Below are 27,476 nucleotides of genomic sequence, written 5' to 3' on the forward strand. Positions count from 1 at the left end.
TTCATAGAAAAGCAACATGGTTACACAATATTTAACTGTTTTTTTAAAATCATTATTTAATTAACAAATGTAGATGCATCCCTCTCTGTCTCAGTTGCCATCACTGCTGTTCTTCTGCTGGTCTGCTGATTGCAGACATGGTGGAGTTCATGACGCATGAGCAGTTAGGTCAGCAAATCAATCAAGAAGAGGGTTTTTATTGATAAAGGCCTGTTTTTCCTCAGAGCTCTACTTTGATTTTTAATCCCTCCATGTTAATAGATGTGGAGACTTAACACTGTTTGGATCAGTCAACTATTCACTCATGTTTATTGATCTGCTTTCTGTTTTCTCCCAATCTGCCCATTTTCACAGATGTTGAGGTCTTGTAAAGCCACGGGCAGTGATTCTGCTTTGTTGTACACGTTTGGCTGATTCCACTCTTGCATCCAGTGTTTTTAGACATTCAGGATATTTCTGGATCTAAGAATCTGCTAATAAGGTAAATGAGGATGGTCATCTTGTTTGTCACTAATTTGACAAACCATCTGGGTATGTTTGAGTGTTGACCACTTACGTCAGTGTCTATCCTGGTGCTCCGATGTTAATCCATTTCACTTTTACCCCTACGAACGTCAAAGAAAGACTGACATCCCTATACGTCTCCAACCCCCTCATACTCTATAACCACACACACACACGAGCGCGCGCGCGCCACCACTCCCATTCCGCCGCCAGACCATGAAAAACGGATCAATTCGGACTGGTCTTTTTCTTCTCCCGGATCATCATCCGCCCACCTCAATTCTGATTTGACGAACGTCCTGGGTCACGATAACGTCGGCCGCTCGGCCTATATAAGCACCAGAAAGTTTTCCAAACACCCAGCAAAACGTAAAGTCGGCCACTCACTAAGAGCAGACAAGAAAAAGCGCGCTGCTTTCCTTTGCGTAAATCAAAGTGCCAAGACGGTTCCAGACATGGAGAGGTCAGTCAGGTTTGCCGTGGTGTGCGTCGGGGTGTCTCTGCTCATCTCCTGCCATCCAGTCGAAGCCTGGTACAAGCAGTCGACCGGGCCCAGTTACTACTCGGTGGGTCGCGCCTCCGGTTTGCTGTCCGGTATCAGGAGGTCGCCGTACGTCCGGAGGTCCGAGTCTGAAGAGACGCTGATGGACAGCGGGGAGACAGCAGGTAACAACGTGATCCCAGAGACTAACAGGCAGATCTCCATCCTCAAAAGCATGGTAAGTACAGTTCAGATACTATCCATTTGATTCCTGTTTGAGGGGCTTCTGTTGTCTTGTCCACACTGAAGAAGCGGCGCGTAAAATGTGTTTTCCACTCAGCACCACAAGAACTACATTTATGGAAAAGCTTGAATAGTAAAAGTTCGGATTATTTCAAGTAAGCAAAAGTTGGACAGTAGCTAATCAAATTTTTACTTCTATTACTTTTACTTTCATTAAGAGGACGAAACAAACAGCTGGGCTCCAAACTGTCGAAAATGTTTAACAACTCATGCGTAAAGGCGCAAACCAGTGAGCGCTGCAGGTCAAAGCGCAGCGAGCAGCGTTAAAAGATGGTTAACTAGAGCAATGTAATGAATATGAATGCACCATTATCTGAGGAAAATGCCTTGATAATATAGGATTTTATCTGTAGGGGAGGGCTCCGCGCCATTCATGTTGTTGCGGCAATAGCCTCTTGTTATAAGTGTGAAACGAAACAGTCCCAGTAATTTGGCTGCTTGTTGGACAGATAAATGCAATGCAGGAGTATTAAGTCAGTGTGAGTCAGTATATACTGAGTCCCTGCAATGTGTAATGGTTGAATAAAACCACTAAAAGCTCATTTCGTCGAATTTCTAGTTTTAAACTTTAAATTCCTCCTGCAGGCCATCTGCGTGAAGGACATCTCTCCAAACCTGAAGAGCTGCGAGCTGCTGCGGGATGGGACGGGCACGTTCCAGTGCAAAGCGGACGTCTTCCTCACCCTGGACTCCCTGGACTGTCTGTCCGCGTGAGTCCCGGTTCGGACCGGCAGAGAAAGTCCTCCTCGTCCTCCTCCACCCGAGCCCCGGGAGCGCCTCTCTGGAAACCCGAAAAAAAAAAAAAAGATTAAGGAAAGGAATGAAAGGGGGATGGATGATGAGTGTGTTGGGGTTCGGGGGTGATGGCGCAGAGGAAAAAAATCCGATCATTATCGATGATGGACCGCTGCAGACTCTGAATGTTCGCTCTTATTTGAAAAAAAAAAAACACAAACATTGTTCAGTTTTGCTTTGGTTGAGTAAACAGGAGTATAAAAGAAAAAAAAAAATCAGTGCGAGAGATGTTAGTTGAAACCACTTTCTTTTCAGATGATCTCCCGTCTTTACTGTTTAACCCCTGACATGTACTCGCCGTTACCAACATGTATTAAATGTTCAGAAAGTTGACTGCAGAGCAATTTCCTGGAAAGTACTTTTATTTATTTTATCTATTAAAATGAACAAACACTGGTAACTTGTTGTGTGTCCTAGATTTGTCTATATTCTTCACATAGGCTCACTTTGCGTCTCTTTCATTGTATTAGCTCACAGACAAGCACAAGAAGCAAGGGCTGCAACTACCTATATTCAACTAGAGCAGCATGAAAAAGGAAACAACTTGCCTTGATTTGTGACTTACATTGTTGTCTCCATAGATATCACAACACAATCTATAAAATAACAGTGTGTAAATGTGGTCTATTAAAGATACAGTATGAAATACAATGATTTATTCTGGAAATAGAAAGAGTGAAAGAGAAATACACATGTAGAAAGCTCATACATGTATGGAGCATTTTAATTACACAACAGAAAACTTCATCATAAGGCACTTGGGGGTGTTTGTTTCCGCCTCTCTTTCACCTTCAGTATCCATATCAGACCTCATCATTCATTACCTTATCTTGTTTATTACTGGAGTCAGAGAGGAGCTGGTGTGATAGCACAGTCAGTCGCTCAGGGGAAGCCTTCAAAACAGCAAGACCCCAGCAGAGTTAATGTCACACAAATCACATAGAGGAGGCATCATCCTGCTTGACAAATCGGGGTTTAGTGTGCGTCAGATATTGCAACAATAATCATCAGAGGCCAACATGAGGAAATGAAACACAAGTTAGAGGCTTTAGGGTTGTTGTTGTTTTTTTCCAAACACACAGTATTCCCATTTCCAATATTAAAGTTTCTTGGCATCGTCACTGACTGGGAGTCAGGGGAATGAGTGAAAGCACAGATTAAAATGAACGTGCGTGGATGATCTCAGCTGAGGAAGAGTAAACACAGACTATGGTGCTTTTACAGTGATCAGTGCCTCATTAGGAGGGTGTGACGCACATGGTAGGTGCACAGAGGAGAGACACGACTGATGAATGAGCGGAAAACACACCGTGGTATGCATGAGTGAACCCTGCACCGAGGAAGTAACGGACAAACAGTAAATCCTCACCCTTTCTTGTGTCCTGCCCACACACACACACACACACACACACACACACACACACACACACACACACACACACACACACACACACACACACAGGAGGGGACAGGGAAATAAATGGCACATATATATCAAGTCTTCAAAAAGTGTAACGTCACTAGTCAGAGTCTGATTTCATAGTACAGTACAAAAATATAAATGCCCATTACTCTCAACACAAGGTTTCAAAAGTCAATATTTCAGGCCTTAACCCCATGTGGCCATGTGGTCCTCCTTTAATGTGTTTCCATATTCTTTTCAAAGCTACATGAAATCAAGCATCACAGAGGATGAAATGCAGCAAAGAGCATCAGAGCTCCCAGGCTGTTACTAAAGAGAGCAAACAGACAATATACCTGGATGAGATGATGTTCTGTTTGATGCCTTTTTGTTTTGTCTTTTAAAACGACACATCCAAAGACTGACTGTCCAGTCCAGAGTAGCAGTTACAAAAGTGACACTGCCTCCAGGTTCTCTTTGATTATTGTGTCCATAACCACCTGGAAGACGACCTGGATGTTGGTGGTGTCGGTCGCAGTGGTGAAGTGGTGGTAGATGAGTTTGCTGGGCATAGCGTTGAGAGAAACGAAGGTGGCAGCGATAAAGCGGGCCGCCGAATCCACATCACAGTCTGCACCTGGAGGGGGGGGGGGGTGGGGGGGGGGGGGGGGGTGAGACTTTACAGTGAAAGATCTGCTCAGCACAGACAACTGAACAAGTCTGTTTCTAAGATGTGCATTTATTGTCACCATAACCAATAAACAATCACCAATGGCAGCTACATAACATTAAAGCACACCAACCTGAGTCAGTTATAAGACTTGAATACCAAGAGATGCGATTGAGAGTTCAGCGAAAACTAGTTACATTAAGCAGTGGTTGATGAAGTCTTCAGATCTTTATTCAGATTTAAGTAAAAGAACTAAAACATGAATGTCAATGTGCTCCATTACTAGTAAAAGTCCTGATTTCAATACTTTTACATGTTAAATTATAAAAGGTCCAAACATCAAGCTTCTGCCACTACAAGTCGAATTCAAATAAACACATTTGGAGTGTCATGGGCAGGTGTTGGTGAAGGAACACATGAGCTCCTCTGATGGGGCTGTGGGGGTACGTCAAACATTAAAGGTTGGAAGCCACTGTATTAGTCTAGTCATCATATCTGAGGTCAGTGGGAAATGGACGTTTGCTCTGCTGTCTGACCCCAATCCCAAGAGTTTTAGCATTTATATTGACATTTGCATGAGAGCAGAGAGGACACAGCCCCTGTTGAGCCCACTGAGACATGGAGAACAAAATACTGAGCAGAGCAGATACAAAAATCCCTCAAAAATGTAACAGTGTGTGTCCGCTTGTGTGGGAGACTAATTATCAGTTGGTCTGTGAATTATAAAATCCCCTAAGAGGAAAAGTGAGATGGAAGATTAAGTCTGTACTATTCATTGTCTTTTACTAAAATGTCTTTTGATTTGGATGATTATAAAGAACTGAGGCGGCTGAAGACAAAGTTCTTTGTTTACAATACACACTCTATGGCTTTAGCCATTTCCTTTCTTACTTTTGGAAGAAAAAAAATAACTTTTTGTATCACTACCCTTCTAATGCACAACATGGGTCAAAAATGACCCATATCCATTTTCTATGTTATTTCATGTGTTTCTAGGAGATATTGTTGAAATAAATGTATTTTATCATTTACTATTCCAAGTATTCAGTAAAATCTAGTTTTTGTTTAGCACAAATCATCATTTTTACTTATTTCTTTTTTCTTTCTTACTTAATGAACAAGCACAGCTTTTGTATTTCTACATCAAGTTTACACACATGGGATCAGAAATGACCCACATGCATTTACTATAGCAAAGGGAGGCATCCTGATCAGATGCTGAACCACCTCAGCTGGCTCCTTTAAACACAAAGGAGCAGCGACTCTATTCTAAGCCTCTCCCGGATGTCTGAGCCCCTCACCCTATCTCTAAAGCTGAGCCCTGCCACCCTGTGGAGAAAACTCATTTCAGCCACTTGTATCTGTGATCTTGTCCTTTCGGTCACTACACACAGTTCATGACCATAGATGAGGGTTGGGACATAGATCGACTGGTAAATCAAGAGCTTTGCTTTCTGGCTCAGCTCCCTCTTCGCCTTACAGTCTGGTACAAGGTCCCCATTACTGCTGACGCTGTGTGTGCTGATCTGCCTGTCAATCTCTCACCCCTCTGTGCCTTCACTCGTGAACAAACCCCCAAATTACTTGAATTGCTTCACTTCAGGCAGCAACCCCCCCCCAACCTTGAGGGAACAATCCACCTTTTTCTGGCAGAGAACCATGGCATCAGACTTGGAGGTGCTGACTCATCCTGACCACTTCGCACTCAGCTGCAAATCATCCCAGTGCGTGCTGGAGGTCTTGGTCTGATGAAGCCAACAGGCAACATCATCTACCAGAAGCAGTGATGCAATCCTGAGGTTCCCAAACCGGACCTCTGCTGCGCCTTGAGATCCTGTCCATCAATATCACAAACAGGATTGGAGACAAGGGGCACCCTTGGAGTCCAATGCCCACTGAAAATATGTCAGACTTTGTGCCAAGGATGCAGACACAACTCCCACTTTGGTTGTATAAGGACCTGATGGCCAAGACAACCCCACAATATCCAAAGCCTTTAGCATCTCAGGGCAAACCTCATCCACGCCTGGTGCCTTGTCACCAAGAAGCTTTTCGACTACCTCGGGGACCTCTGTGGGAATTGAGTTTCCCCCGGGTCTTCAGATTCTGCCTCATCCACAAAGGACATCTTGGCCAGGTTATTAAGTAATTTAATTTTAAATCACACTTGAATGAATGGGTCATTTTTGACCCATGTGTGTTAACTTGATGTAGTAATACAAAAACAATTTTTAAAAATAAAGTATGAAAGGAAAAATGGAAATAAAGAACTGTGGTAATAAAGAACAAGATATTTAAAGAATACTTGGAATATTCAATCATGAAATAATTGATTCAAAGATAGAGCAAAAACACTCAGCCACCATGAAATAACATGGGAAATAAATGTGGGTCATTTTTGACCCATGTTGTGCATCAAAGGGTTAAAATAAGGCAGCCCAGTTCAACACTACTGCACACTACAACCTCATTAATAAATAATAATAAATAATGTGGTTAAATTAATTCCTCTCTGACAGTGTTAATCAAAACTGGATATTTTAGTTCTATAGAATATTGGACCTTTTTAAATACATGTATTTTTTGTGTCTTATAAGTCAATATATGTGCATGAAAGAATACATAACATAAATAACATCAGTCCTACCTTTAAACTGCGGCAGGTATAACCGCAGATGTCGCCCAGAGTGTAAAATCTTGTCTTGGAAAAGGTCTATCTTGTTCATGAATAAAATCTGCAATACGAACACACACACACACACACACAAAACAAAAAAAAACAGACAATCAGCTGAAAGCACAAGAAGCTCATCACAAATCAAAGGCTTGCTCTCTAGTGGAAAAAGAAAATCAATTCAAAAGATCACGAGCAAAAGGAAATACTGAATTGATTTGGTGACTTTCCTCTGTTGCGCTGCAATAACTAACAAAATGAAACCAATGAATCAGTTCCAAACATTATAGTCACATTTATTGTCACTTTACAGATATTTACGTAAAATGCGAAAATCAAAGCATTGATACCAGCTTAAGGTGATGATGGTGGGTCAATGACCCTGCTCCATGTGTCAGTGTGTAATCAATCACTCACGTAGTAGTGAGCAAGAGCTCAACAAACTCAGCTACTACTTTCATAAATGTCTGTCTTCCTGCCATTTTGTCTTACTGCCTCTAAAGTCGACTTCCTGCTCGGCTGCCGGCACGTCTTACAGGTACTTTTTGGCTTTGTAGTCGACCAATTAAAAGTACGATCAAGTTCCCTGCTTTTCTGGCCTGTTTGATCACTAAAATAAACACACACACAGAAGGAAAGCCCCTGATAATAACTAGGGAGGGGACGAAGTAGAGCAGGTTTTCAATGAACAGGATACAGAGCAACACCTTGGTGTGTAATTATCACTGACCAGCCACAGTGACGAGTTAATTGAGGTGGAGGTTACAAATTTTCCTCCCACGTTAAAAAAGGTATCATTAAACACTTTTGTTTAATGAGCCTGTTAGCCGTGTTAACGTGCAGGCCCACACACAACCCCCCACATAAACACGTCACACACCGACATTTAATTGCCCATTTGGGTCTAATGAAGCCTTAAATAAAACTTTTTATGGTTAAAAAAAGAATAATGCAACACCAAAACTTTGACCAAATACCAACTGGTAATTACTTATCCTAATGAAATCAATAAGTTGAAACAGAAACATTGAGTTTTCTTGCTATCTGGGCTGAACGCAAATGTTGAACACAGTGAAAGGCCTCTGGAAAAGCGCAGCAAACAAGGCTGCAGAGTTGACAGCAGCTGACACTAGCACCAACATCAGTGCCTTGTGTTTTAAGTGGGCCTTAAATGCAAGTTAAGTGGAATAAATTGAACAAGCTCGTTACACTGTTTGTTTTAATGTGATCATTTACCGGAAGCGGGAATGGAAAAACACAACGAGGGGAAAATGTCACCTCGCCAAAGCTCACCCTAATTACAACTCGCTGTTTAATTACGAGTGACAGAAGACGCAGACACAAAGGGCTGAGGCTGCGATCTGTGTGTGTGTGGAAACAGCATTAGTGTTATTTTTGTTTCATGGTGTCATTTAGAACAAATAGAGGGCAACAAAGAGATATTATTTGTATCTCCCCCATTAGCTCTGTCCACCAACTGACCTGTCAGACTGAACTGTGTTTTCCGCCCTTCTTGGCTGGACCCTGTTGTCTCAACCTTTTTTCCTTGTGACTTTTAAAACAAAGCTACAGCTATACGTGCCAATCCACATGTCAGGATGAGAAGGAGAATAATTATATAGTAACACAGATTGTTTTCCATCCCATGATGTGACTCTGTAGAGAAGTGGTTCCAACCTTGGCAACAAGTAAACACTGCATTTTTAAAGGGGATTTACAATAACTATTCATCAAAGTCTATTTGCAGGTCTTGGGGGGTAGTCCTGAGCATGTGAATATTTGCGGTTGGGTCTGAAGACTACAAGTATGAAAATGAAAAAAAATGGGGGTGTGGAATTAGAACGAAGTGAGCTCACTAGACCTTTGACCGTCTGTTATAGGAATGTAATGCTAAACTGACAAAACACTCTTCTAAGGGGTCACAAAAGGTTCAGAACCACTGCCTTAGATGGTACTTTAAAGGTGCTATATGTACATTTTTGTTATCACTACATAGCCAGTGTTAGCATTAACAACTGTTTAAATTCACTGTGTTTACAAGAGGTTAGAATATTCTGGGCAGCGCTACTTCTTCATGCTTTCATGTTGGACTGTGGGCAGACTGGTCACTACAGTGACTCAATATCGCAAAGTGATATTACAAGACAGCCTAGGGCTAGCTGGTTAGCATGCTAACTTCAGTAGAAGAAAAGAAGTGACCGAAACCAGTGAAAAAAAGATTAAAAATGGCATGCATGGAAACACACACAGACACAAACACACACTATTTTTCAAACACACACTAAGTCTACTTTAAAATCCAATTTGTTTTACTACTTTTATCTTTTTTTCCAAGGCTGAGGAAATGGCTACTGATGTATTTCTCACCATGGATGTGCTGCGGAAAAAGACATTGTTGCAGATGGAGGAGAAGAGCTTCATACTCTCTTGCAGACGATTCTGCAGAGAGAAGACAATAACACCATCAGACAGTTGCAGAGATGCAGAGGAGAAACTCTCATTTTTAAAACTTGGTCTATGAAGACAAACTATAATCTGATTGGTTGAGACTTAGCAAATGGTTTCTAGTCACTTTGACTACAGAGCATAAATATTTGTCAGGCAGTGACTGGGTGTAGCTTGTACCATGGAGGGGTCCTCCACCAGAGTCATGTCGTAACCACTGAGCGACACCACGAACAGCACCGCCCTGACATCCTCGAAACAACTGATCCACTTCCTCCGCTCAGTTCTCTGACCTCCAACATCGTACATCCTACACACAGAGAGATGGAGAGAACAATGAAGAATGATGACCATGTGCCCACAGATGGAAGAAACATGGACAAACAATGAACTGATCTTAAGTCTTTGGATTCATTTCACTACATTTACTCAATCACTGTTAATATAAAAACATTGATTATAGCAGCTTTAAGACATAGGACGTTTTGGGTCTTAGATCATCAGATACCCTCCCCCATGGCTGTATCCCATTGGGTGTTCCAGTTGACTCATTGACATGTGGTATTGGTACAAATGAATGGAAGCGTTCTATCATTATTGTTTCTGGTTACACCTGTGCTTTTTCTGCCATGACAAGTGAAAATATATGTTTATTTGTCATAAGACCCATGGAGAGGGCCCCAGAGATGGACAATATTTGAAACATTATTACAGAATAAATATTACAAAGACAAAAAACCAACAGAGCATGTGAAGAAAATGTGCTGTAGGATATGGAAATAATACTAAAACCAAAGCACAACAAAACATGTGTAGAGAAATAATAGAGATCCACACTGTGATACTGAGCCCAGGTGGCCCTGATTTAGCTGGCCAACACACTCCAATCAGGGAGGTTCAAGAGAGTAAACAGAGCATGAGCATGAGCGCACACACGCACACACACACACACACACACACACACACAGAGAGAGAGAGAGAGAGAGAGAGCAGCAACTCTCACACCACAGAGAAGCTGCTGTTCACATGTTGAGTATCAAACAGAAGTCACTTCTTGAAGGAGAAGTCATTTTGTTCACAGACTCTTAGGTATTAGACAATATCTGACCTTTCTTTTATACTGAGCTAACAAGACACTAGAGACATTTTCTACTGCCTGGTTTTGGAGGCAAAAGCATTAACATTTGTATTATTATTTATTCCACATAACAATATTTTGTTATGTGGAACTCTGCTGTCTGCTGGGTGGAAGACTGTTTACTTATCATTCATCAGACAGTGAAGGCAGCACTGAACTTATGTTGTCAATGTGTGTGTTTGTGTGTGCAAGTATGTGAAATTACATCTCATTGTGACTGACATGTCCTTTATCAGGATTCAATTTCCAGTAGAAAAGTGTTCTTTCTGTGTGTTCATGACCTTCCATACTGATGGTATAGCCTACTGTAGTACTGCGGGCTAACTCTAATCAATGACAGATTGTATTGGTCTTGGATAAGGTCAGATTTTCCTCAAATATGCGATATCCACTCACACACACACAAACGAAGAGGAGCGTGTCACACGTCTCTGCAGACCGGGTTCCCCTTTTTTCAATTTTGCCCGAGACAATCACAACACGGCAGCACAAAGGTCAGTGTTCTCCAAAAGCATGAGAGAGAAAAACACAACGGGAATAAGAGCAGAGAGACACTGATCAGTCCGTCCCACTTCTCCCATTTTCAGAGCCATATGTGCCATCTCCCACCTTCCATTTGAGCTTCCATCACGTTAATGCACCTCTTTATTAAGAAGAATTGAAGAAGAAATGAACATGTGGAAACACAGATGCACAAAGATGGAAACAAACAGTGAAGGCAGTGCAACATAAAAATGAGGTAAGATTTCCAATGGAAATTTTCTGCGGAAATTGAAGCCTGGCACAGAACATGTCAGCAAAGCTGCTGCTTCATTACACAAACCTACTCACAAGCACATGTGCACGACCGCTCTCTAATGTTACACACTCTAGTTAGTAACAGTGTGCTGCCTGCTTTGCGAGTTCACACACAGATACACAAACACAGACGTATCTAACAGAGTGACTACAGTCGCTTGTGCGGTTTCTTGACTTCTTACCTTTTGTAACATATTTAGTCAAGTTCTGTGTTCAGAGAACCGCCCTCAAATGGAGTGAATAAACCATACAAACTATTTATTTCAGACAGAAAAAGGCAGAGGTGTGTACCCAAGTCACATGACTTGGAGTTGAATCAAACTTGAGCGAGAAACTTTGGGTCACTGTGAGCTTGGACCAATGCACTGTGGTGCTTTGACTTAGATTTAACATGTCCAGTCACACATCTCATCAGGATGGGGATTTCTAAGCAACAATGGCAAGTTAACACATCTGAATTTTTGTAAAATTAATTTTAATTGCATTTGATTTATTTTGACTAAGATTCAAAATTAGCCTACAACACGTCACTATCATTATCTTCCTTTGATGAACATCTCCAGGGAGGTGCAAAGATTTGCACACAAAAGATGTCCTCCAAAGCTGGAAAAAAGTTGGTGGAGTTAACTTGAGTTTTGCATGTACTGTATTAAGTATAACTGATTAAGCAAACCATTCTCTATACAGAGAGCAAACATGTTCCACACTTTAATGCTTTCTTTTTTACACCACACCTCATCTTCAGTTTACATCGTCCCTTCCTCCTCTCCCCACTCCACACCTCCTGTTCTTGCCCCATGATGTTCACCCTCATCTGCAGAGTTGTAATTATAAGAGCGGGTGATGTTAATGATTCAGGAGAAGAGCCAGAACCTTATTACATGTAGAGGTCAAAGGTCAAACAGGATGTCTGTATGCAAACTAAGCTGTGTCTGGCTGTAAAACTGTCAGACTGTATGCTTTTCCACACAAACAGGAAATATTACCACTTTAAGACATCCATTGCATTAATTAAGTGTTTGAATAAAGAGATAATTCGATCTGGAGTGTTAATTCATCAGTGACTTACTGACTGCCTGTGTCTAGTACGGAAAAGTATTTGTTCTTTTTTAACGAATGAATACAATAAAAACTGTCATAAATAAATATTTCTTTGTAAGGGGTAACTGGAGCTTTAACACCTCAGAGCATGTGCTCTACATTGCAGTTTTTGTTTGGAAGTCTTTTGAGGATCAGGGAATAGGAATCCTCCTCCTGACAATTCAAGAAACTGAGTATCATTGAATGACCCATGTATTCAATGGGATTTTGGCACACATTTAACCTATCCTATGAGAATAGTTTGCATTAACATTGTAGGAAACACAAAGATGCTTTCTTTTCTTGAGTTACAAGAGAAGATCAGTAACACTCTCATCTATCTGCCTGTTAAATATGGAGCTAGAGCCAAAAGGTGGTTAGCTTAGCTTGACTGGAAGAAAATTGGAACCAGGTGGAAACATCTGGCCTGGCTCTGTGTAAAGTACAAGAATCATCTTTAACCTTCAATAACAGGTTGTATGTCATTTGTTTAATTTGTACACAGAGATGTAGAAACAGTAATTATGTGGCGTAGCTTTCCCCCATAATGTCAAACTATTCCTTTAAAACATGTGCTCTGTAAGAAGAACACAAAGATGCTTCACCTGCAGCATCTTAACTTTGCAGAGTTAAAAACAAAGTAAAATCAAGAAAAAAAAACCATGTACTGTATGTCATTTGGTTAAAACTTAAATTTCTAAAAGAGCATGCATGAGGTCTAATTTATCTATTTCTCCCCCTATCCTCCACCTCTTGATCTAAACACAGCGGAGGAGGCGCAGGAGGAAGACAGCAGTTGTCTTTTTTGTGCAGCAGGATCGAGTCAGACAAAACCCATGACTGATTTTGGAAACATTTGGTTTCAAGTAAATATTTTGTCTTGTAACATGAGATGAAGCAAAGACGACAAGGACACAAACCTGATCCAACATAATGCACATCCAAGTTTAGGAAAAAAAAATTTTTTCGGCTTCGCCTGTACCAATAGTGGATTTTATTCAGCTACTTGATACTTATTAAAACTTATCGAGTTTAAAAATGGGATTGTGATATTTCTAATATAACATTTTTAACATGAACACGCTGCATAAGTAATTCTGAGAGGGATCCTCTAAGTTTTGTAATTAAAGAATTGTAACCAAGATACATACTATGACATTTCACAGTTAAATAAACTGTAAACATTTTTCTGCTGTATTTTCTTATCCACCGATCAATATATCCAAAATAAACTAATATGAGGGTCTAGATCTGTTACATATGTGAACACGTGAATATTTATTCATAATTCCTTTTTTCATTGGAAACTTTCTTCCCCACATATGTAAACTGTGTGCTTGCAAGTAGGCAAATTAAAAAGTTTTGCATGTTCACTTGATTAAATTATTTTCTAGGTTACAGCAGCACTTAATTTGAATTAATTAATTGCCTGTAATTAATACCAAATAACATACAATAGCTCATTTAAGTAAATGTATTGGAAACAATAAGCAATTTGTGAGGAAATTGGATATAAAGCAGTTCCAAAGTTTGTTTCACAAAGCTTGAAAGCTTTTTTAAAATCCATGAAAAAAATGGATATACAATGTTTCTATTTCACAACAATTCCAGGGTTAATTTGTTGCATATTTCAAAATAGATAGATAGAGTATGTTCCTAATATGAGCCCATATTCTTTTTAAAGTTGATATTTATGGCGTTTTTGCTTTGACATGATAGAAGACAATCTAAAGAGACAGAGATCAAGAGGAGAGCAGCAGCGAAGTTGGTCTGACGTATGATGACATGAAACAAAGGCCCCCTGCCAGAATCAAACAGCCTTTCAGTAACATAGCATACATCATAGACCTGCATGATTACCACACTTCAATTCATTCAATTCATGACTTGAAATTTGCAGATTCAGCAGAGCAAACACATCCTGCAGCAATACAGGAGGAGTGAGAATTATTTAGCAACAGCAAAGTTCAACACAAAACGATATGAATGCAGGGCGCAGATGCTGGCACAGATGAGAAACCTTGATTATCAACCAACAAGAGAATAGAAAACTGAGGGAGACAGTTTCACATCGTGTTAGCTGCAAGTGCAGCCTCAATTTTTACAAAATGAGACCAAGGTGGAGCAGAAGCCTCCATTTCCATGTTAACTCCGCTGTCTCTGCTGCTTTCTAAAAACTCTGATGAATTAAAACGGATACTTATAATTAAGGACAATCATTTGTTCCTTTATTAGCTCAGTAAAACTACATACTGTCTATATCTGAATGGGGAAAGGTGCTGTTTACCTGCTTTCTTTTTTCTCTCTTTGTGACAAACACAGTTCATGAAAGCACAAACCATCTCCTTTAATAACCTTTTTGTTGCCAAGTTTGGAATAATTACATCAACATATGCTAAGCCGTTCCTCAACTCCAAGGGCTTGATCTTTTCACACACACACACACACACACAAGGACAGACACACACTCATGGTACAATTGTGTCAATTAACTAAACCAAATTATTTATCTCCTCAAGAATTCAGGCAGATAAGACAAGGGGTGTGTGAGAGCAGGGAGACTTGGCTCCATCCTGCAGCACCACCTGGGACTCTGCCCCCCCCCCCCCCCCCCCCCCACCATCCGTTCATATCTGACTCCGTCACCTAATGGTGACATCATCATCACAGTGTTTTACAGGAAAAAAATGTGCACACAAACACATAAAAAAAAGCAATAACGATCAGCTTCTGAGTGACTCAAGTGTGACGCAAACAGTAAGACTGCGAGGAAAAAGCAGCATTTATCTGCAGAGGACAACAGATACGGTTATGATCAAAGCATTTTTTCTTTGCTGCTGAAACTTTTCCTGGTGTGAAGGAGCTGTCAAACTAAGCCAAATGAGTGTGTGACATTTAACGCAAAAACACACACAAGTCAGTGGCATCCGGAGAGACATACAGGAGGCATTTAAATGTGACACCAATGCACCGTACTGAAGCCATCCGCTGACACACCGGCTCTCTCTACGATGTTTATATGCTAAACAGAGATGTTATGAAAAGCTGGGGTAATGTATTTTTATTATTATAATTTCATTTGAAGTGTAACATCGAGAGGGGATGAAGGACAGGTTGATATTGTGGTGGGATGAGGGAGGACGTGCTCCTCAGGTGGATATAATAATAAGAAAGGGACAAAGGGACGGAGTAATCTGATTTTCTTGAACGCAATGATAGATAATCTGTCAACAGACACTAACACACATCATATATAGAAAAAAAAGGGTTGAATGCACTATATCCCTGTTAACCCTCCATGGCTCATTACCCTTCCAATAAAACCAAACTGTGGAAAATCATCCACAATCCGTCATGTTGCTGTTATGAGCTGATACCGACCTCTTCATCTCCTCTTCCACAGACCACAAATTTTCAGAGTTCATTAAGAAATTACTGGTTTAGATTAAAATCTTAACCATTTGTGGTAAGGTACATGGGTCATGCTGCTGTCTGGACACTACAATCACTTTTATCCATTTATATAACGACAATAATTTTTCACATATCAACTGAAATATCTCTACATCTACAGGGTACAGGACCATTACTCACCTGTAGTGAGCCCCTGACTTTTCTTCTAGTGCCATCACTGGGCCAACAGATTAATTTGTTAAATACTGGTTTCTGGTTAAATACTAATATTAGCAAATGTTAGCATGCTAAAAGGCTAAACTAAAGAGGTGAACCCAGAGAGCTGCTAACATATATATATATATATAGTCTATACATATATATAGTCTCTTAGTCTGTATCAGTTGAGTTCATTGAGTGTTCATATGAGAGATCAGGGATTTAATCAAATTATTTGGTGAAAACCATTGTTAAATTGACACTTTCATTCACTGCTTACAGCTTAACTGATGATTCAACAAAGTCTATTAAATTCCTTTTAATACTTCTTAATACTTAATACTACAGCCACCAGAACCACATGTTTAACTTGGAGTGATTTAACTGGAAAAATTAATCAGAAGGAAGACATAAATTTTCCTTTTCTGCCTTTTGTAGTTTTTTTTTGCTGGGCAGCACAGTAGTGCAGTGGTTAGCACTGTCACCTCACAGCAAGAAGTTTGGCTGGAGGTTTTCTGTGTGGAGTTTGCATGTTCTCCCTGTTCCTGCGTGGGGTTTCTCCAGGTACTCCTGCTTCCTCAAACAGTCCAAAGAACACTGAGATTAGATTAATCTCATAGAAGCGAATGGTAGTTTGTCTTCATACATTGGCTATGTGATAGACTGTGCCTACCTGTGCAATGTCAGCTGGGATTGGCTCCAGCTCCTCTACAACCCTCAAAGGATAAGCATTATAACTAATGGATTGATGGGATGTTTTTTTTTTTTTTTGCTGTAGTGCTTGTTTGATAAAATAAAATTAAACACTGTTGCATTTAAAATGTTTTAAAAAATAAGGATTGTTGAGTTATTGCAACCAAAACTACTGTTGGTAACAGTATTGAAAATACTACTACTGGTTGTCAAAAGTCAACCAAAGAGCTGCTGGTGCAAAGAAAAAAAAACACATTCAAACAACACAATTAACCATCAGTAGAATTAAACATTATTAGTGTTTTAGTGTGGGCTTCTTTCATGTTGGTTTGCTCAGTCAGGCTGTAAAGAAATCAGCTTCATTAATATCTGTCACCCTGTCATGACCATCAGGAAATGAGTTCAGCCACTGAAAGATGATTAAGTAGGTGTTATATTGTGACACCAGCTCATTGATCAGAGATGAATATGGTCATCTGACATCAGCCTCCTGAGCTCTGATACCTGCCCTCTGCTTCTCCACTGATAAGACGAGCCACTGATGCTTTTGAATGTGTGTGCGGCCACTAGATGAGTGTAAAGCCAACTGATAGGTGCCATATTGACGTATTGAATGAGGCTGCCCATCTCCATCTCACATCTCGGGCATATCACATGGCTGTAGACAGAGATAAGAGTGTCACGGCTAGGGAAGTGAAGTAAGTTGGTACGACAGACGCTCCTGGAGAAATCGAGCGCAGGCATGATGGCGACTGCTCCAAGTCAGTCAGACATTGCAAGCACCCTTATTGTGCAGCAGTTTGTCTCAATGAAAAGCAAAGTGAAAGGTGTGTACCTGAAAATGAGGTGGTTGACTTTAAACTGGGTCTCTATGACGCCGGTTGTCCTCAGTCGTACTCGCAGAACGTCGGTCTCTGTGGGCACGTAGTCTGGAGACGTGATGCGGGCCATGTTCTCAAAGAAACTACAGAACGAGGCAGAGAGAGACAGAGAGGAGGAAGGGGGTGCAAAAAGGTGAAAGACAGAGAGGAAACAAGGGGAAAAGAAAGAGCGAGGATGGAATATTTGATGACCCGCAGACAAACTTGACATCAAAAGAGAATAAAATCAGGTATCAGTGATGGATGTGTAGGCTTGTACAGGCTCCTGGCTCGTGCCAGGTGGTGGGTAGGGTGTACGGTGATAAGACAGGAGCCCCAGGGGGCGCAGCGGCTCATCACGATGAATATTCACTCTGTGATTTACCATAATAACACACTGGGGCTAAGCTTTCAAACACAGATTAGCTATTAACACAGCTAGTGTAATCAACTGTATCATGTGTGTGCGCACAGTGAGATTTTTCTAAACAAACACACACACACACACACTGATGTCTCCAGCGACCTGAACTGCCTGTGACATTCTCAACTAGTCATCCTGAATCAGTTTCTTAGACAGCAACAAACATCCTGCTGCTTACAAAACACACTGCCTGCCTGACGCTGGGCAGCGCAGATGACATGTGAGTGTGTTTTTGTACTTATGTCTTTGTGAGGACCATTCTGAGTTTTATAGAGAAGTGTCACTTTATAGGGAAGTGAATTTTGACCAGTCCTCAATTCTTCAAAGGGCTGTCTTAAATGGTTTGTGGCATTTGAGGGAAGCAGCTACAAACATTCACTCTTCTTTTAGCCGTGCTTTAATCTCCACTAACTTCTGAGGGAAATATCAGTCTCTTTAGCTGAGCAAGCTCCATTATGTTCACCAGCCTAGGCTAGAAACAAAAACAATGAGCTTAAAGACACTAAAACGCTCCATAAATTTTGAGGGGAGCGGGTTATAATTCTCTGTGGTTTCAGCACTATGGGCCAACACTTTTATATTACACCTAGTCATATATAAAAATAAATAAATAAATAGTGGCAAGTCAGCACACCTGAAACTATATATTCTGACAGCTATGCTACAGGTATTTAAGTCTAGAGAATGCATTATGTTAGTAAGGGTCCTCACAAGTACAGAAGAACAAACATGTGAATGTATGTGTGTGTGTGTGTGTGTGTGTGTGTGTGTTGTGTTTGTGCCTGAGGAGAGTGGAGGGTGATAGTGATGTGCGGTGGTTCTCAGTGGGAACCAGGGAGGCCTGTCGGTGTAGATAACCCCAGAGCTGAGGCCTCTCGCTGGGGTAGAGGATGAGAACAGACGGCTTCCTGGTGGGTCCCAGCTCTGTCTTACTTCTGTATTACACATGCGTCTCTTATTTTTAGTCTTTGTCTTCAACCTCACAATCTTACTTTACTATACTACAGTGCCTGTGCATGTCTAATTTCTTTTAAATATTCAAATTTACATTTTTAATTTTTTTTTGTCATAATCACATTTATTTAGGGCTGGGTACCGAACTTTGGTTCTCTTATGGCACTCACCGAAATGCTTTGATACTACCTGGTATCGAAAGTCTGTTTTTGTGCCAAGTTTCAACACCAAGGAGTTAATCACATGATCAAGATCTGATATTGCTGCTGGTTATAGATATTGGCTGTAACATTACACGCAGTAGAGGCATGCAGGAAAAATACTCGCGGGACGTTCACGTGTATCTGTATTGTGAACTTCAGTGTGTGTGCGTCAAAGCGGTTAAAAAAATGCGACCAAGGTTTTTAGCACTGACTTTTCACTTGTTTGCAACAGTTCTTTTGCACTGAAAATTATTTGTTGTATATTTTTTTATGTTAGAAAACTGCTTTGAGTGGAAAAATGCCAAAGCTGAAGCTGAAGCTTTTTGTGTGGCATTTCTTTGGTTTAATATGTGCAAAGCCAAAAGCAATACAAAATAGACACGTGTGTACGGATATACTGATAGCAGATACACACAATTAGAATTTACTGTGTCTCCCTCCTTCTGTCCTCTACACTCTAAAGACTCTGATTCCCAGTGACAGCGAGCACACGGCCGAACATCAGCTGCTAAGTCCAGCTAATTAGACCCCTGCATCTCCTCAGCCCAGCGTGACGGTGTGCTGGAAGAGTACTCACTACAGCGCTGAGTCATTAAGCTCGTACTCATATCCACGGGCCACCGCAGCCCTCACCCCCTGGTCGGCCCACAGACAGTACAGGGCGTGGCTCAGGAAAGGAAACAGCACCTGCTCTTCGTCAAAACACCGCCCACATGACAGGACAGAATGGGCGTGGACCTGTGAGAAGAAGACATGGGGACAGAAATGTGGATGGATGATCAGGGAGGGGTGGAGGCCAGATGGAAAAAAGGATGTGAGAAAAGTTTATGAGTCTGTCTCTGCTCTCTAGACTTGGTAATCAGTATAGATGCATGAATGAATGGATGCACACACAAACACGTGCAAACGCACACATACACACCCTGCTGACATTTAATAGAGGAAGTACTTTGGTCATCATCTCCCTGCAGGATGAGCTGAGTGGGTGGACAGTGTATGAGCTCTGATAACTTTGACAATAAAGATCAAATCAAATTGAACATCATAATCAAACCACCCACCTATCTTCTAACTTTCTGTTCTTGCTCACGCAAACAAACTGTTGCTGTGCGTGTTCATGTGTATATGTGTGTGTATGTGTGTGTGTGTGTGTGTGTGTGTGGTGCCTTACTAAGCAGCTGTGGCTTAAGTGCTCAGATGCCTCTCTCTAGTGGCAATCTCAGTGCAGTGCAGGGAAAGATTTGAGAAAGTACGACAAAGAGCAGAGAGAGAGACATGCAGATGGACTACCTTGTTCCTGCTGTTAGCCAGATTGATCCGGAGAACGCCCATGCCATGGAGGACGAACTTCATGGAGGTCAGGAGGTTATCCAGAACTGCAGGCTGTCAAAGCACAGGATTCAGAGGTCAAGTTCATGAACAGCCATGTCAACAGGACAAAACAAAAAATCAGGCCAAAACTAGTACCAAAAAGCTGTTACAAACTGTACAGAATATTACCCTGACTCACAGACATTAAGATTAACTTTTCTAATTGGACATTGTTGTGTTTGCTAAGGGTTTACTTCAGTTTGCCTTATGACTGCATGTCATATATAATGGAATAGGTGTGTTTGAGTTGATTATTTTCCTCTCTGGGACTGTTTGTGTTGAGTGTTAGGGGGTAAGACTAACAGAACTGTGAAAAGATTTCCTGAAGATTGTCCAAAGGCAACAAAATCTGCCAACCAGCTCCACTAATACTCATTAGTCACCATGTTATATTTCGCTTGTGTAATCCATACAGGAAAAAAGAGTGTAAAATGACACACTGTGGTTTTACAAGGGGTTATGCACCGGACTGCCTCTTGAGTTTGTGCAGTAAGTGAGATTTGAGTGTGATTTCAGTTGATTTTGTATTGAGAATGAAAGTTAGTGGAAGTCAATACACTAGTTTCATATAACATAAGAGCTCAAAACACAACATTTATATATCATAACCTTATAAAGTTCATATGGTGAAAACATGTCAACAGTTTACAAGTTCCTATTTATACATTCCAGTTGGCACAGATCAATGTTGGCATTTAGTTGGAGTCGTGTTTCTATCCATGTAAATGTTCAACTATGTTGACAAGCTAGTTGCTAATTGGACAGTAGGTTTATCTGAACTTTTTCATTAAAACAGCTGCCTGCTACTGGAAACAACACTGGTGACAGTGGTAACACTGGACTAAAACATTAAAATTGTGGGCTGTAAAACCAAAGCAGTGAGCTTAAAAACACTACTCAGTCAAGGTGAGGGGAATTGCAGTGTTGGGTGATAAATCTCTTGTCACTACGAGCAACACCTTTCATATAGTTATTTGATCTATTGTTAACATAAAAATCATGATTACTGCAGCATTAAAATGCATGGGATGTATCAACATGACCTACTTTTGATATATGACTTACTGTTGAATCAAAACTAGAACTGTCTAACTTTGTAATTTCATAGCTTTTGTGGTTGCTCTAATGTGGAGATAAACACACATGATTTGAATGCTAATAATATGCCTTAAACTATGCATGTATATACAAAGAGCAAAGTGCGAATGTTTGCATATATCATACCCCAGGGATCAGCTATCAAAAGTGCTTTTTTTGTTTTGCAGTGCTTAGAGCGAAAGAGAGTGGAAGTACAGTGTTTATCACATTAATTAAACTCATAATTCTGCCGTAGTGTTTGGAAACCTGGAGACTTAAGTGATGGAACAGGGTGACTCCTACAGAGAGTTGGGACATGTGTGTACTCTCCGTCACTCTGCTGCCAGCTAAAGATAAGCTTCACATTCCATCACGATTCTATCACAGTCTGGTCGCTCTTCCCTCTCTCTTTCTCTTTCTGTGTTTCAGTGTCCAGATTGAGATGTGTTGCTCTCCCAGTGAAATGTGTGAGGTGAGATAAGTGTGTGAGGTGACAGGGCTTCATCTTACAAGCAGAGCTGGGCTCAGGGCAGCTGACACCATGGCATTAGGGACAAATTAGTCGCTTTCAGGAGAACGTTTGCTGACAGTGCTGCATTGATTTGTGTCAGAAATAAGCTGCTTTGTGTGTTTGTCTCCCCCTGCCTCACCATCACTATCATCACCTCAGATATGTAATTCCACGTCGCTCTAAATTTATTATATAATAATAACAACACATTCCTATTGTCTTAAGAACAATAAATACTGGATCTTTATGGTACAGTTTCTATGTTTTATGATGATGAGCATCACTGAAAATCAGAGTTGGTGATAAGGGTGTGATGGTAGTCTTGAGGTTTCAGTAGTGAATATGTGGCCCAGGACAACAAATCCTGGGCTCACTGGAAACACTTAGACTGCAGGCAGTATTTATGACAGAGAGGGAGATAGCAGGAGTAAACCACCTGAAGAAGAAAAACTTTCACCCCTTCATACTTTCATTAAAAGGTCAAGTTAGTTTCTTTCACTCCATTGGCTCTCAAACATGCTGTGCTAATAACATCTAACTTCTAAAAGAGTACTTGTTCTCATGGACTGAGCTGTACCCAGTTTGTTGTTTTGCCAGTGTGAGGGCACATGACAGTTCCTTACGTAAAGTTTTGTAATTGTTATTCAAATGTAAGTGATTTTTTGACCACTAGAGGGCGGACTCCTCAGCTTAAAAAGGGTCCTGTGGAGTTTTTGTGGCACTATATAGTGTTGTTTTTGGTTGGGTGCCTGTTTTGTTTGTGTGAGAACACACATACACACGCACAAGCATGAAGGCAATGTGGTACGCAACCCTAGAGATATTTCATCATGTTCTGCTGAGAAACACTGTGTCACAGAGGGCAGGCAAGAGGAGGATTGCTGACTGATGTAAGGGTTTTAAACACTGCAGGTTTAGATATTCAAACAAAACACATTTGTCAAGCCTTAAAGGCCACAGTGTGTTTTGGTTAGTAGTTGAGTGGTTGTAACTTAACTAGTCTGCTGTAAATAAGTCTGCTGAATAATCAGTCTTTTAGAGTGCACAATTTTGAGGCTGTCTGCAGTATAGAAGGGCCTTTGAGCCTACTTTAGAAAGGCTTATGAAGGCTGCACATAACTGCAACTCTCTCTCTCTCTCTCTCTCTCTCTCTCCCCAGATTTCCTGTCTCTCTCTCTGCACTATCAACTCAAAGCAAGGCCAACAGTGCCAAAAAAAACCTCATGTACAAGCTGAACTTCCATAGCTCAAAAAATCAACAACTTTTTGCCAACAAAGTTAAAGTTAAAGTTAAACAAAGTTAGAACTTCATGAGCATCACAACTGCAGTGTTATCTATTGGAGGTCTATTGTTAGATTGCACTTTTTTATACAAGTGCTATCAACCATTTTATGGCTCTCTCGTTTCTCCTCTATAGCTTTCTACAGGTCATAGAGGACGTCACTGATCCAGTGTTTGTACCCTCATCTCTGTCTTCAGCTATTTATTTTTCTTCCTTCCTTCCCTCCCTCCACCTTTGTCCTCCCTATCAATTGTTTCCCAGTTCCTCCCCTCTCTGACTCAAGGTAGGAGACAGAGAGGGAGGGTGGAGGTCAAGGTTGCACAACATAAGATACTTTTATGTGTTGACCAGGTCTTTGTAGCTATTTCTCTGAGTGACCAAAAAAAAAGTTTGTGCAGGAAACTTTAACATTTTTGAAGCAGCTGACCAAACAGCCTGTATAAGCTGGTACATCTAAATGCACTTTCCACCAACTACTACCACTACCACACACACAAGGTGAAAACATGGTGTCTTTTTACTCCATACTTATCCAGAGAGGTGACGTATAGCTGATGGTGGATTCAGATTACCATACAATGACACACCTGCAGCCCCAGGCTTGTGTGTGTTTGTTTGTGTGTGTGTGTGTGTGTGTGTGTGTGTGTATGTGTAGGCATGTAGTGGTAGTCATCAGTTTACAAGGAAGTCCAACAGACAGAAATCTCCTACACCTTTCTAACCTTTGTTTCCTGCTGACTGCTAATGCTCCCTCCACCATCACCACCACAGTATTGTGGGAACTGTGCGTCAGCGGAGATATCACAAGTCTCTTTTACAACAATATAATCTCTAAATCCATCCAGATACACTGAACTATTGTTCTATTGCTTGCTGTCCAGCTTGCTGTTTGGATTGGCTTCCTGAACACAGAAAACAGTCATTAGCAGTTGTCTTGTGTCGGAGCATTTGCTACAAAAACACAACAATAAAGAATGTGGTTGAACTGGTGTTGGCCTGATATTTAATCATTAACCACAGACTGTCACTAAGTATGCATGAGGGTGGTTGTAGGCGTTAAGCTCTGCTGGATTCCCAAACTAAAGTCTCACAGCTGTTTGGTGAGAATGTTTTAAAGAAATTTATCCTTGAGACACATACTTACTAACACCTGAATCAACAGAGAGATTCAAGGCTGAAAAATATGACTTCACTTCATAAATGTTAACCATTGCCATGCCAATGTGCACACATGCACACACAGACACACAAAGCATCACTTTTGTTGACAGAGAGTTGTGCGTATTGGAAGAGCATAAAGGCAAAAATCTCAGCCCATCAGCCTATCCACAGTAAAAACAACACCATGGCCTCAGGCTGCAAATAAAGGAGGGATGAGACAAAGAGGAGCCCCCTTCCTACCTTTGCCTCCCCTTACTCCTCCCAAGCAGGTCCTGTCATGGTCCTAATGCAACATAAAACTGGCTGGCAGGGCCACAAAGAGCCAGACAGAGAAATAAAGACATGGGGTTTTCTTGCTGTACCCTCAGGGGACATTTGAGAGAAGGGATAGCGTGGAGCAGGGATAACCTGTCCAGTTTAAGTTGAGATCTTTACTAGGCACTGGTAGACACACAGACACTCAACATAGGTAGGACATTGGAAATAAACACTAACATATGTGTGAAAAGACGTGCACACAGGTCTGATGTGCGTAAGTGTGTGTGTGTGTGTGTGTGCAGAGGAGGGTGTGTCTGTGTTTGCTTGTGGGAGGTTGGGATGGTCAGGGAAGGGAAGGGAAGGGCGGGTTTGTGGGTTAGTGTCATTTTTCCTCTTGAAAATAAGGGCGTCAACTGAGAACAAAGGCAAACCTAACTGACAGCACGAGCAACAAAAAGGATCTGACAACTGGAATTAAACGTGTTGTTGTATGTGTGCATGCGCTTTACTGACTACAGAACTGTATAAATACTACACATGTAGTGGTCTAAATAAAAACTATTGTGTATAAAGCTGGAAAGACCAGGTTCTGTTCCCAAAAGCTGCATTACAATATTTAGTTTTGATTCTTCTTTTTTAGCTTTCATATAATTTTCTCTATATATCTATACCAAAGTGTTGCTTTTAATGCACCTTTAGAACAATGAAAATGTGTAATAATTTAAACCTAAGGCTGAATATCATTTCAAATTTTTAGCCTTACTTAAGGTTGGAAAGGCTGGTCAGTTTACCACTTTGGCCCAGACTGAAATCTCAACAACCACTGAATGAATTGCCATGAAATTTGGCTCAGACATTCAAGTTTCCCAGAGGATGAATTACAGTAAGTACAGTCCCCAGAATTAATCTAGCACCATCATCAGGCCAAAATGTTAGCATGCTAACAAGCTGGACTCATGCTAAGTCACTGTTTACGCCACAATTACCACCAGCCAAGTGGAAAAAGCTGCTCATGTCAGTCTCCACCTTGTAATTCTGAGTCCGACCAGAATTTCAGACCAAAATGACATCTCCATGCTGGCAGAATGGTATCTGGTACTGTATCTGAGTACTGAATAGGGCTAGGCACCTTGAAAAAACACCTGATCACTTCAAAGTCGGAATAAGAGGTATCCTTCCTGTTCTTCCCATTCTTTCGACATTGTGTGAATGCAGCATAAAATGGTGAACACAGTAAACATTATACCTAAACATCAGCATGTTAGCAGTGTCATTGTGCGGATGTTTGTTGGCATGCTGGCATTAGAATTAAGCACTCCATACAGAACCACTATCATGGCTGTAAACCCCATTTACACCTGGTATTAAAATGCGATATTTATCGTGACATCTTATCCAGACAAGGGAAAGCACACAGTGATTGGATCTGCCTGATCACTTCTGGAGATAATCTGGCTGGCATTGTGTTTGTATCTTAGGGAGATGTAAACACAATCTCTACAACGAGCTGTCATCCATGCCAACGCAACGTCATCCTTCCTGCTCTGACCTGACTTCTGACCACAAATACCCCCCTCTACGAACACTGCTTGCATCAGATTTTAGCTAAATTGATGGAAATGTAAAGAAAGAAGTGGTAGAAATGGAAGGTTTAAGTCCCTGGAACCATCAGGAAATAAGATGTTTATTGGCATTTTGGTGGCACTGCCAAACAAAACTGTACCATTTCAAAATAAATGTATAAATTTACAAAGACAACTACAGCTGGAGATCCATCTCAATGAGAACAACAAGAACACATTTAAAATCCCAGGTGTAAATGCAAAGGCAAGATCAGGTTGTTTATTATCTGGATAAGTACTCAAACATTGTCTGAACACAAGAAGTTTGCCAAAGTAAAATACAGTCTAAAACTATCAAAATATTATCTAAATCAGGAAGTATCTGATCAAAGAAAATGTTAACGTGATTATGAATCAGACCAGACATGCCATGCAAACTTTCTGTACTTGACAGTTCTCGATTCCAAAAAGTATTGAAGTTCAATACCCAGTCAGTTCTGATAAAGCACAAATTGACCTTCTGAGAGGTTATCTTTCTCTCACCATGCACAGTCCAATAAAAGAAAGCATGATGCTGTTGACAGGAGTGAACTGCAGACAAGGTGACTGTTACGAGACATGAGAGGCAGCAGAAGCAGAGAGGAGTCCAGAGAGGGAGCTGAGGCGTCTTTAATATCTAGGAATGCATTCAAACATCCCAGCTGCCTGTACAAACAACTGGGACCTTTATATGTTGGATCAGTGTGTTAGTGCATAATCCTCGCCAATGAGCAACTGCCAAAGGGCAAGGTTTGATGGTATTTTGCATTTTTCCAGGGCACAGATACTATCTGTTGCACATAGGATGGTCACACACATAAACACGTACTCTCCATGCAAATATGGTTTATTTTTAATCATGTTAAAGTCACTTTTGGTTCAGTATGAACTATGGAAGCTTCACTTTGGAGCCTGTTTTCAGTTTTAAAGTCTCCTTCACAAACTAAACAGAGTGTGAAATGTGTTATGGTGGGTTCAAACTCAACCATCTTCATTTATGAAGTATGCCCCGTCTGACAGGGCTGTTATTGTAGGGAGACAGAGCGGGTATCTGAAGCATGATGAAGGCAGAGTAGGACCCTTTCTGTCATCACATAGTCATTATGTTTATGCAAAACACAAAGAAAGAGGTGGGGAGAGAAAAAGAGGAAAAGATATAGAATAGTACAGGGGGAAGA

The 27,476-nt window shown here is 40.9% G+C and overlaps 2 protein-coding genes across 2 annotated transcripts in view; one reads left to right on the top strand and one right to left on the bottom strand.

The window, feature by feature from the left end:
• Positions 1-2,483, top strand: npb (neuropeptide B). The gene is made up of 2 exons (XM_018664705.2): positions 1-1,223; positions 1,874-2,483. Exons 1-2 carry the CDS (start codon positions 960-962, stop codon positions 2,000-2,002), a joined length of 393 nt encoding a protein of 130 aa, XP_018520221.1. The 5' UTR covers positions 1-959; the 3' UTR covers positions 2,003-2,483.
• gnav1 (guanine nucleotide binding protein (G protein) alpha v1) overlaps positions 2,428-27,476 on the bottom strand; it is a 26,776-nt gene continuing 1,727 nt past the window's right edge. Inside the window, exons 3-9 of the mRNA XM_018664704.2 lie at positions 20,327-20,419; positions 19,614-19,774; positions 17,431-17,559; positions 9,455-9,584; positions 9,197-9,268; positions 6,803-6,890; positions 2,428-4,122 (exon numbers count right to left, since the gene is read on the bottom strand). Coding sequence (XP_018520220.1) covers positions 3,932-4,122; positions 6,803-6,890; positions 9,197-9,268; positions 9,455-9,584; positions 17,431-17,559; positions 19,614-19,774; positions 20,327-20,419 — 864 coding nt within the window. The 3' untranslated portion in view covers positions 2,428-3,931. The remainder of the gene's footprint in view (positions 4,123-6,802; positions 6,891-9,196; positions 9,269-9,454; positions 9,585-17,430; positions 17,560-19,613; positions 19,775-20,326; positions 20,420-27,476) is intronic.

The sequence above is a fragment of the Lates calcarifer genome, linkage group LG5, assembly GCF_001640805.2.
Source record: "Lates calcarifer isolate ASB-BC8 linkage group LG5, TLL_Latcal_v3, whole genome shotgun sequence".
Classification (NCBI taxonomy): Eukaryota; Metazoa; Chordata; class Actinopteri; family Centropomidae; genus Lates; species Lates calcarifer.

Bases quoted from the DNA above. Each gene is read 5' to 3' on its own strand.
- npb (XM_018664705.2), top strand. From the start codon at position 960: ATGGAGAGGTCAGTCAGGTTTGCCGTGGTGTGCGTCGGGGTGTCTCTG. The intron at 1,224-1,873 runs GTAAGTACAGTT...TTCCTCCTGCAG, and splicing joins TCTCCATCCTCAAAAGCATG to GCCATCTGCGTGAAGGACAT.